A 12408-nucleotide genomic window follows, 5' to 3' on the forward strand; every position below is an offset into this window, starting at 1 on the left:
TCATATCTGCAATATGTGTTAGGTCATAGGAATTATTTGTGCAATTTCCAAGGCATGAAGATACCCAACTCCGACCTCATCTTAGAAATAGATTCATTACTCGTACCTTAGTAATTATCAATAATTACCAAAAGAATGAGATGACTCACCCATCTAGTGGAAAGGCTTTTATTATTTAAGGGAGATAGATTAGTTCCCATGATTCAACAAATCAACAAACGCAATGGCATCAGCAAATTACCAAGGGAAAGTGTAAATCACCACATTAGAAAATTGGCAATACAAACCCTGTAAGACGGACAGTTCAAACTGTTCAAAAAATTCGAAAGATTGACGCATCTCCTTATGTCATTAATTGGGAAGATGAAATTAAGAGGACAAGATGATCCAGAAGATTAAGATACATTGACAGGATCTACCCAAAAGTGCGAGGATGCATTGTGGACAAATATTTCCAGACATAAAGAATGGCTAAAATTTCGAGAACGAAATTGTTTTAAGGCGGATAGATTGTGAGGCCCTTGAAAATTTTACTTTCTCAAAAGTCCCTTACTTTTAAATTATTCCCTTGAAGTCCCTCAGTTTCTTAATTAATTGCAACCTTATGATCAAAATACATGCGCCAACAAAGCCCGCAAACCCTAATCGATTTTGGTAACTTAGAAATCATTTCTAATACCCTAATAATGATTAATTGACTCCCTAAATATGAAATTACCACTTGAAAACCCTAGGTTTTTCCAGTCTTTATCACGTTCGTTGGTTAATCGGGTTTTTATTCGAAACAAGAAATCCAAACCGAATTATACTCTTTAACCCCAATTTAATTTAATTTGACACTAAAATAAGTGTTCCAATTCATAAATTAAACCCAATGCCCTCACATTTTTCTTGAATCACATTTTGACCCAAACTAGTACCATTACACACATATATACATATATATACTTGTACCTTTCTCAAATAAATAATTTTGTACACAAATATTTTCATATATATATACAAAATCAACAAAAATCTCCCCAAATCTTGAGCACATGGCCAACCATCATACCTCCTAGGCTATAGTCATTGTACTTTAGAGACAAATCCCTTGAATCATGGAAACAATTATGACTTTGGTACCAATTCTATATATATACATGTATATATCTAATGTACTTGTAACTGGAATGGTTTAAATTATAGTTAAGCCTAACTAGATCATAATTAAATACATAATTAAGGTCCTAATTATCCACTATTCCATTTCATTTCAACTAAATACATCTCAATTCCATTTCATTACAACCAATGGGCATTTTGGACCTTTTACACCAATTTTATTATAAAAACACCACCACCCTCCACATGCCCAAAATATAACCAAAATATATATAAATAACTACATGAATCAAAGTGTAATGTTTTTTTCATTTTATAATATTAATAGTACAAAAGAGTTTAGCATAAATAAATGTCCTATAGGCTTACACCTTTCAAAGTCTTGGCTTGGTTACAACAAAAGAGAGACTAACTCATACAATTAAAACCCTCGACTATAAAGGAATAAAACAAAACAAAAAAACTCTTGTTCCCAAAAGTTCCTACAATGCTATTGCCTTGGCAGAGGCATATCACCAACACCTGAAAATATTTTTTCCAAATAGGGTGAGCCATAGTCCAGTAGGAATCATCTAACACAATATATGAGGTTTAGCAAAGATATAATTACAATATGCATAAACAATGCCTGTGACAAAACATTCACATTTTCATAAGAATCATAATGTACCAGATTCAAACCTTAATCCATTTCTTTTCAATTCATTTCAAGTTCATTTATTCTTCTCAATTCATGAATCGATTCCATTATCCTTCAACAACCCAATTGAGACTACAACTCAGTGGTTTTCCAATCATATAATTAATACATAAACACTTTAATCTGCCATTGTACGGATATTTCGTCCATGGGATCGACACCCATGTATAATTTCAGGACTTTCACCCAGGGCACTCCGGCCAACTTAATTTCAATGGAGTCCATCCCCTTTCTCCTCCTAAACAATAGAGTACATCCCCTTTTTCCTTCCAAACAATCATACATATACAATGTATTTAAACATATAATCATACATGGAGTACATCTCATTTCTCCTCCCAAACAATCATACATATACAATGTATTTAAAACATGATCATATTCAATGACAACCAGCAATGGATTAGTTTCAATTCACCTAATCCTTGTGCAATTTGTACAACAATCATAGTCATCCTTTAGGGCAAAATTTCCTCATCTTTTCAAACATTAACCCAAGTACCAAAATTAACAATTGTGACATAATATAATTTCATTTTCAAACCCCATGCCCATTTATTTCATATTCACCAAAAACCCCTCTTTCCATTTCACAGCCAAACCCTAGGTTTGTTCACATTAACCCCAAATCCCACCATTGTTACACAATAACAAATAACTAAGCTAAAAGCCATATGAATGTATAGAAAAATCCCTACCTCAAGTTAGAAGACCAAGCAAAGCAAAGCAAAGGTGAAACTCCAAGGATGCTCAAATCCAACTTTATTCGGATCAAAATGAAGATCTAGAGACGCTCTACCTTTTTCTCAAAGGCACTAGGGTAGAGAACCCAAAGGATCTAGGTGAAAATGTAGAGAGATAAAGTTTTTTAGAGAGAATAATGAAAAAGTGATACAAAATGTCATTTTCACAATTGGATATACGCACAGTTCGCTTGAGTAGAGGAGTTGACGCTCGAGCGTCAGACATAATAAATTGTTCCGCTCGACTGCAAGAAAGGCAGCTCGAGCACCAAGACACAATCAACAAGACGCTCACCGCTGGAGCTGTAACAACCCTCATACTGTTTGTCGATTAATGACTGATTAATTACGATAAACATCGATTACCGTTAAACTGAATTGATTATGACTGATAATTGGACTGATTAAAAATACTGGACTGCCTGACCAAAATTGAAACTGAATTGAATGAATACATCTGTTTGAATTGCATTCTATCTGTTCGATTAATTATTTGATCTGTTCGTATTTTAGTGTTTAAACTGCTAATTGAAGGCCTTATCGGCGGCCGAACTGGGAATGGATTAATGTTTTATGATCCTCATAATTAATGTGATTTTATGGTATTTTTATCTGAAAACTGATTAGGTATGCTTGAATTAGATTAAATAAGCTAATTAAAGAGTTAGGCTTAATTACCGAATTGCCACCCTTAGTGGCCCACTCAATATAACATATTTGAGCCTTACACTTGACCACATAACACATTTTCCTCAGCCTTTTCTTGCTCTAGCCGACCAAGAGAGGGAGAGAGTGAGAGAACTTGTCTTCCATCTTGAGTTTTGCTTGCTAATTGAAGAACTTGAAGGGTAGATTGCTACTTTAGACTCCTAAACCTTGAATACAAGACTAAGGTAGGAAACTCATCTTCTTCTTGTGGTTATTGAGCTAGTTCTTGCATGATTCATACTTCATTGTAGAACTAAGTCATGATTTGGTTCAAGAATGTGGAATTATAGCTTCATTTCATGCATGCATGTTTGAATTAATGAGTTTTGAGTTGAATTCATGGTGAAATGGTGCATGCATGTTCATAATTTTGTAATGGTCCATGTTTTCAACTTGTTTTTGGATCAATTGGCTCCTTAGAGCATCAAATTGGAACTTCAAAATGATTTGAATACATGCATGTTTGCATGTTCATATTGTTCATGAAATTAGGTTTGAATTAACCACCCTTGGGCCTTGATTTCTCAAAATTGAGCTTTGAATCATATTATTCCATGTGTTTATAAGAGTTTTCCAGAAAATGAGCCCAAGAGGATCGGTTTTGAGTTGTTAACAACTTGGTTTTGAGCTTGGAGGTGCAATCTGGAATTTCCAGATTCTGCACTTCCGCTCGAGCGGGGGAAATGCCGCTCGAGCGTGGAATCCGAGCATCCAGCATCTTTCTGCACTGTTTTACAGTCCGCTCGAGCGGAGAACTGGGCGCTCGAGCGGAGTCATGTCTCAAGCTCGAGCGGGCGTCGAGCGGAGATTTCACCCATCCAGTACTTTTACAGTACGCTCGAGCGGGAAAGTTTACGCTCGAGCGTATACCTTTGTTGCATGACCGCTCGAGCGGGGAAACTTGCGCTCGAACGGGACTCTGTTTTTCTGAAAATGCTTTTAAATGTGCATCTTTGCATCCTCATCCCATTCTAGGCATTCTTAGTCCTAGTTTAAGACATCTTGTTGAGGATATAGATGTAGAACACACCGAGGCATTAGGGATTAAGTTGTTATCTTTCCCAACTGTGTAGCTTAGTGTGTGTTCAACCTGTGAACTGTGTAGGGTTGGCGACTGGGGAGGCACGCTCTAGCATACTGTAGCCCAAACTCTGTGAGTAACAATTGTGTAAAGATATGTTCAAATGATTATCTTCTGAATACTGAACTGAACTGTTTCCTGAACTGATATTGTTTACTGAATGAATGTATGTCCTATCTTCTGAACTGTATTGTGGCATCCTTAGCATCTACTGTTTACTGTTACTGTTACAGAGATCTCTGTCGGTTCCCTCGTGGAACCACTACTGTTTACTGACTGATGGCCATCATTACTGTTCGGTCTTTAAGACCTACTGTTTACTGCTATGCTAATGGATGTACCACATATGACTGAATAACTGTTCTGACTGAAAGACTGAAGTATTGTTTAATGAACTGATTTCATTACTGTAAGGACATTTCATTCATAACCCCTTTACGCATTATGTTATTCACTGGGCTTTAGCTCACTGTTTATATATATATATGTAGGTGCTCAGCCACCAGATCGGAGCTAGGAGCGTAGGTTAGACTCCAGTTTTGTCAAGCCAGCCTTTGTGCCTCACTGCGAGGTTCCGAGTTGCCATGCTATGGCTTTGGGGTGTCTTGTTTTCCCCCCGTCTGTCTCCATACTGTTTGGATTACTGTATAGACTGTTAGCTGCTAACCGTACTGTTATCAAGGGATTAGGTCCCTGTACTGTGTGACTATAAATTTTGTATAGACTGTACTGTTTGTATATGTGAATGCATGAAAAATCTTTTTGGCATGCAGACTGTCACAGCTCAATGGACATTATTCATTTACTGTATTGGCTTCCGCCAGGCCCTGTACTCTGTTTTACTGTACTACTGTTAAGCAGGCCTTCGGTAATCTCGGATTACTGGCCGGTTACGGTGCTAAACCCATAGGGCCGGGTTTGGGTCGTGACAGGAGCGCAAGAAATGACGCTCGGGCGTGGAAAACATACATCTAGTAGTTTTGCAGACAACAAACCAACGCTCGAGCGTAAGAAAGACAGCTCGAGCGCCCACTTGCTCAAGCGTAGGAAACCCCGCTCGAGCGTAAAAATCACTCTCCCAGTACTTTTGCAAATCTGTAAAAGTATTGAGTGTTTGCAAAGCCTGCTCTATGCATATCTTTTGTATTACCTATTCCTTATTGTCTCGTTGACTCATGTAGACCTTGTGTTAATATCTTGTTAAAATCTGTCAAAATGATAGCTTTGCTATCTAAGGTTGTTGGACTTTGAAGGGAGGCTATATTGACTCCTTCGACCCTCTTGGGATCTTGTTTGGTTATTAGCCAAAGGACTCATTAGTGACGTTTCCCACTCTTGTAATCTTAGATAAATTTTGTATTTAATTGTTAATATATTCTCTGATGTTCCCGATTTTTGGGGCATTACACTGATCCCTCTTGGCTTGATGATTTAGATTGTCTATTGTTTGGGAATTTGGTGAATTGAACATTATCATAGATCATGAATCACAGAACTTAGATTTTTCACCTACTATGGCTACAATGGCATGAATGAGTCCAAAAATGAAAATCGTCACCTAGGGTGTAACCATTATGACTTGTTAGATAACACAAATCATGAACGCGACCATCCTATTGTGAATAAGCTAAATAAATAAATAAATAAATTCTTAATATTGGGTTTTTAGAGCGTGACATCACAATATGGTACGAATGAGTTCAGAAATCAAAATCGTCACCTATTGTGTAACCTTTGTGAATTATTGGATGACACAAATCTTAAACACGGTCATCCGATTACAAATAAGCCTAAATTTTGCAAGTTCATGGTAATACGAGTTCATACATGCATATATATGTACGTATAGAAAATTGAACCAGACTCTTCAGTCACAATGGGTCTTCAATTGGAAAAATTATTAGGTACTTCCGGAGTACTATATGTCCATGCTCTTTCACCAATCATCATTCACCATGTTCACTCATGTTCTTCAATCGCTCAATACAAAATCATAATACTCCACCTTCTTTATCAATCATAATACCATGAACAATCACATGGTCGTATTTCCATAGTACACAATAATCACCCTTTCAATTGATTAACTTAATTGTTGATTTAGACCCTATTTGGAAAGGCTTGTTTGGTAGGGGTGAGCATGGTCTGGATTGGTCCGGATTGCGATAAAATCAAAATCAATCCGTTATCTACGGTTCTTAAAAAATTAGAACCAATTCAATCTGTTTAAATCGTGGAACCAATCCGAACCAATCCATTTAAACACAAATTGGATTGGTTTAGGACCACGAATTTACATAATTAAATAACAAAAAATATATATATATATATAATATTTTAATTTCATAAAATTATAAACATAGCGTCATATTAGTTCCACAATAGCAATCTGTCGTTCCACAATAGCGACATACTGTTTTTAAACAACCATAAGAAAACTAGTTTTACCACAAGTATTTAGACAATTACAAATTAAAACTAAAAACCAACAAACAAAAGCAATAAGAGAGGATATTATGTGGATTTAGGTTTGGGTTTAGGTTTTATCTGGAATAAGAGAAGATATTATGCGGAAGGATGTATAATATAAATGTAGGCTATTTGTATATGGTCCGGATCGGTTCCAATTTGGAACCATGGGATTCAATCTGGAACTGATCCATAGACTACGGACTTTTAATTTTTCATTCCGGAGCCTAACCACGGATTCAAAAAATCAATCAAAACCTACTGGATTGGACTGGACCGGATCGAATTACGAATTTCACGGATCCCTTACTCAGCCCTAATATTTGAGCTGAAATAGTCAATAAAGACAAAATAGGCTAAAATAGTTAATAAGATAAAATGTTATATCAAACTCATAATCGTTTTTTTTTTTCTCTCGCAACTATGAAATCATTTATAAAAAAAGAAAAAAAAAACTTCCCAAATACAACTTTTTCAGCTAAGTTAAAATAAATAAAAAATTATCCAAAATAATCAACACTTCAAACGAGGCCTTAGCGTTGCGTCAATTTGTATTTGGAATTACGGTTAAATGTTCCACTGGTTATCAGTAATGAAGGTTCTGTGATGGAGGTTAGGTAGTGGTTTGAGGGCAGTGTACGGAAGGGTAAAATGGGTATTTCAGATATGTTTGATGATATCAACCGTTTCCATTGGTCAACCGCCGGTTGACTAATATATGGGTGAGATTGATACGTTTAAAGGGGTCAGTGTAATATTTCAGAGATATAGAAAAGGGGTCAGTGTAATTTATTCCTTCTTTTTTTTTTTTTATAAATTATATTTTTTATTTTTATAGTTTGATTCAAGTTTTTACTTAGTTTTAATTTGGTTATTCCGTTAATTTTTTTTTTCACATATACATCTCAGGAGGTTAACAAGTGTCTTAAAATCGTTATTTTTAATCGTTAATTTGAATAGAATGACTAAATTAAAATTAAACTTAATGAGTAGAGATAAAATTTTTCAGTTTGAAACAATAGGAATTAAATGAAAATTTGGTCAAACTATAAAATAAAAAATATAAATTATTTATTTATTTTTCTCCATACATTTGCATTTTAAATCACCAATCACCAAGTAATTAAGATAAAAAAATACGAAATTTTAATCTTATAACAAAATAAATTTTCAATTTTATTAATTTGAACCCTAATCATTTAATTTATTTTCACTTTAAAGCATTTGGTTATTTTTCTCAAGTAAAATTAGTTTTAAAATATGTACTTTAGTCATTAAACTAACATAAATGGTATTTTAAACTTGTTCCATGTACTTAGGGTTCGTTTGAAATGTGGGTTAGTTTTTTGATTATTTTAGTCTGAGATTAAAAAGTCTCATTTGAGATATTTTTTTTGACTTTTGTGAGAGAGAAAATGAAATAATTATGGTTTGGATGTGATGTTTTGTCTTATTGGGCTAAAAAGCCTATTTTGTCCTCTTATGGCTAAAATAATCAAAAAACTAAAAAACCTAACATGCCCAACGAAGGCTTACATTGAATTTAATGACTAAATTACTCTCTTTTTTCATTAATTTTATTCAACACAAATATGTGAATGATTTAGATTAAAAATAAATCAAAATATTAAAATTTAAATTGATAGAATTATATTTAAAAATTTATTTTATTACAAGACTCAAATCTTGTGGTTCTTTTTATATAAATTTCCCATTAGAGTTCGTTTGGAAAGTGTGTTGACTTTTTGGCTTTTTAGATATTTTAGTCTGAAGCTAAAAAACCTTGTTTGGAATATACTTTTTGACTTTTTTGACTTTTTGTGTGAGAAAGAATGTAATAATTATTGATTGTATGTGACATTTTATCTTATTAAGCTAAAAAGTCTATTTTATCTTTTTGTGACAAAAATAATCCCAAATTAATGTCTGAACTAATTTCAGTGTTGGGTTTAGAATCAAGATTTTGGGATATAAAAAGGGATTGGATCCTCTAAAATTTGTCATTCAATTCGAGACAGCATTTTGACGTGACCCATTTTGTGATTAATTTTAGTAATTTCAAAAAATTGTTTGAGGGCCCGAAATCAATGGCTCAAATTTGACTCAAAACCCAAAACGACGACGTTTTGGGTTTCGTTTTTTTTTTCTTTTTCTTCCTTTTCTTGACCCATGCCTCTCACCTCTCTCGCCTCATCTTCCCGAACCCTTTGCTCCTATAACACTCCCTCACGAACAGGTCTTCGATATAGAACCTTGGTTTGGCGAGGAATGTTGAGTAGTTTGGGAAGAAGAGCACAAACCCAGCAACGGAGTCGGTTCGGAAGATTTGAAGAGATGGGATTTTGCGTCGGTGATGGGGAGGTCGAAATTGAGGGATTTGGAGATGGGGGGGAAGAGAGAGGAGGTGGGGTGGGGGGAGAGGAAAGGGTGGAGGTGGAGGAGAGTTCGAGGAGGAAGACGGTGAAGGAGTGGAAAGGAGGGGAGGGGTTAGGGTTGTTGGGGAAGAGAGTGGAGGATAGGGAGGACTCGATGGCAGAGCAGTGGTGGCCGAGTCGCTCGAAGACGGCGAGGTTATGAGCTTGTGGATGTTGGGGGATGTCTGATTTGGTTGCGAGGCAGATTCTGGTGAAGAGTGGGTGGCCGATTGGGTGGTTTTCTAGTAATGTGGTGGTGGGTGTTAAGGCTGGGGTCGGTGGCGGTGTTGCGGCGCCGGGCATTCTGGTGGTGGAGAGAGAGAGGTTTGTAGAGTGTGGCTTCTTGTAGCAGCATCTAAGACAAAGCACTAAATTAATCTCAGTGAGCTCCACGTGCATCAAAATTTCGGAGGGAAACCATTTCGAGCCATTCGAGCCGTTGGGATTTCGGGCCCTGTATCGTTGTTGGTAATTTGAACCATTCAATTATTAGAATTCGTTGAGGAGAATATTTATATAGAAAATTAAGATAATTGGACATTGATAGTTATATATATGAATTAAATTTATTTTTAAAAAATAAATGACAATTATGATTTCAAGAGTAGCCATTTTCTTTTTTTTTTTAATAGAAATGTGATTAAAAAATATTGAAGTAAAATAATCTTAATTTTTTGCATGAATATTCTACTCAACGAGTACTAAAAAGTGAACGGTTCGGATCACCTAAATAGGTCCTAAAATTGGTCTACTATGTCCAAACATTTTCTCAAATTGAGATGTCCAACTTAAAAGAATCCAATCCTTATAAAAAATAAATAAAAAGTGAGGGTGGTGAGTTTGGACTATTTGAAAATTTTGTGATGGTGGTGTGGTCATTGAGGTGAAAGTGGCGGTGGTAATATGGTGACATTAGTAAAATTTTAGTCTGAAAAACGTTTTTCAACTTTTAAAAGTAAAAAATATTTTATGTTCGGGTGATGTTAATTAGGCTAAAAAATTATACCCACATTTCAAACCTAATGATGCGACATTCTATTATAATATGATAAATTACAAATACACTCTTTGTTTAAAATACAGATTGCTTCTTATGATTTAAAAAATTACAAACACACTCTTGTCATAATTTTTTGTTTAACATAATTAATTGAAAAAATAAATTTGTAAATGTTCTCTTGTACAATGATGATAAAAATAACTAAATTATTAATTGTAATAAATTGCTGGCATCATTAAAAACTATTAATTTGGCTTAATAATTTATTAATAAAATTGATCATTTTTTATGAAATTAAAAGTTTCAAGAGACAGTATGTAATTTTCAAAATCACAAGGAACAAATTGTATTTTAAGCAAATCTCATGGCGTGTATTTGTAATTTACGCATTAGAATATCTAAAGCAACTCATATTAGTTACACATCATTGGGTCTAGAAAGTGAATCTAAAAAATGTACTTATATATCGTTTTTCTTCCCCCCCCCCCATAGACTGGTTTTACAGTTCACCATAAAAAATATTTTTCATTAATTTTTATTTTTAGTTGTATCAAACACCAAAAATATAAAATATTTTAAATACATATTTGGCATGCACTAAAAAAATCTATTTTTTTTTTTTTTGTATATATACACTTATTTGGGTCACATCAATCAATATATCCTCTCTATTTTTCTACTCACTTTTTACTTTTTCATATGTTTTTTTTTTTTATAAAAAGTCAAAAAATACGCTTATTTAGAATATCTCAAATCACCCCTTAGTACAAACCAACTAAATAATAATAAAAAATAAAAATAAAAAATGAGATATGAGTATCAAATAGATGAGATTTGGCTATGTTTTGTTTTTTTTTTTTAAAATTCTCTACCACTGAAAACGCCATTCATTCAATTGCTCTTCTCACCCACGTCCGTATAATGCGAGGGGGTTTCCATTTTCAAATTTTAGAATTGGGGGAATCTCCTTTTTGGTTCTCTACCCTCATCTCCACCTTATAGAGAAAAAGTTAAGAGTGGCCACCGAAAAGCATGGACACCTTATCATGAAAGCAACAAAAAAGATCCGATTACACTGGCCAACGCACACGCAAATGCGCACACACTCACTTACCCGTAAGCTCATTCATCATCTCTCCTCTAAGGGTTATGGGTGTATTTTAGAAATATAGTTAGAAATTGATTTTTTGATTTTTTTTTTGATTTTTTATAAAAAAAAAATATGTAAAAAATATGAGAGATGATTAGACTCAAAATGAATTAACAACTGAAAGATAACTTTTAACCATCTTCCTAAAATAACCTATGTAATGAGTTCAGAAAATTAGAAAATATTTAAATATGAGTTATATTAAAAGTAAATATAATTTATTTATTTTAAATTTTAAAACATTTTTGCCAGTGGAAAGCATTACTCAAAAAATTGTTTATTTTTTCAACAAATAGTCAAGTATCAACATAAAAACAGACATCCTATTCCACAGGTGTGACCCAACTGAAAAATGGTTGCTTTGCAGCCGACTCTCTTTAGAGCCCTCGCCCTGTACTCCGATCGAAATTTGGGTTCGTCTGTGGCATATGATTGAGCTCCACTAGTACCTCGATAGTGGATCCCTTCCCCTATGGGTTAAGTTAAATCAGACCGACAACTGGGGGTTTGGGCCCAAGAATTGCTTTTTTGTTTAAAAAAAAAAAAAAAAAAAATGCAATCATGTGGTATGCCACACTTCTTAATAACTTCCCCTACCGTCTCCTTTTTCTCTTTCCTTTTCTAATTTTTTATTTTTTATTGCCGAAGGTTCCAACATTTTAAATGATTATTTTTAAATAATAAGGTCTTATTTTAATGTTTAGTTTAAGATGTTCAAAAACTTTGAGCTCCCACTGTTTCCGGTTAATGATTCTCTATTCTCAAATTCATATGAAGCAATACATATTTAATTATTGAGTTGTAATAGGTGCATAAAATTATAATACAAAATATGCAAAGCAAACATATTATTGTGATTGAGATTTAAATTTGGCTCACATAATAGTCAAGATAAATTTCAGTCAGACAATACAGTTTTTGTACACATTTTATGCACCTAATATTATGAAAAAATATTGAAAAACATAAATGTTTAATTTTTAGACTTATTTTTTAAATTTAATGATATGTAATTGAGAAGATTAATTAATAATTAAAA

General features: G+C 33.9%; 1 protein-coding gene and 1 pseudogene across 1 annotated transcript in view; both read right to left on the bottom strand.

The window, feature by feature from the left end:
- Positions 1–1579: 1579 nt before the first annotated feature.
- LOC114262018 (cysteine proteinase mucunain) overlaps positions 1580–12408 on the bottom strand; it is a 29046-nt gene continuing 18217 nt past the window's right edge. The window contains exon 2 of the mRNA XM_082925126.1: positions 1580–1626. Within this exon, the coding sequence (XP_082781252.1) occupies positions 1595–1626 (32 nt within the window). The 3' untranslated portion in view covers positions 1580–1594. The remainder of the gene's footprint in view (positions 1627–12408) is intronic.
- On the bottom strand, positions 8972–9522 carry LOC145823361 (GCN5-related N-acetyltransferase 8 pseudogene; annotated as a pseudogene).

This window comes from Camellia sinensis, chromosome 4, assembly GCF_055761805.1.
Source record: "Camellia sinensis isolate YWXY chromosome 4, ASM5576180v1, whole genome shotgun sequence".
In the NCBI taxonomy this organism is placed as follows: Eukaryota; Viridiplantae; Streptophyta; class Magnoliopsida; order Ericales; family Theaceae; genus Camellia; species Camellia sinensis.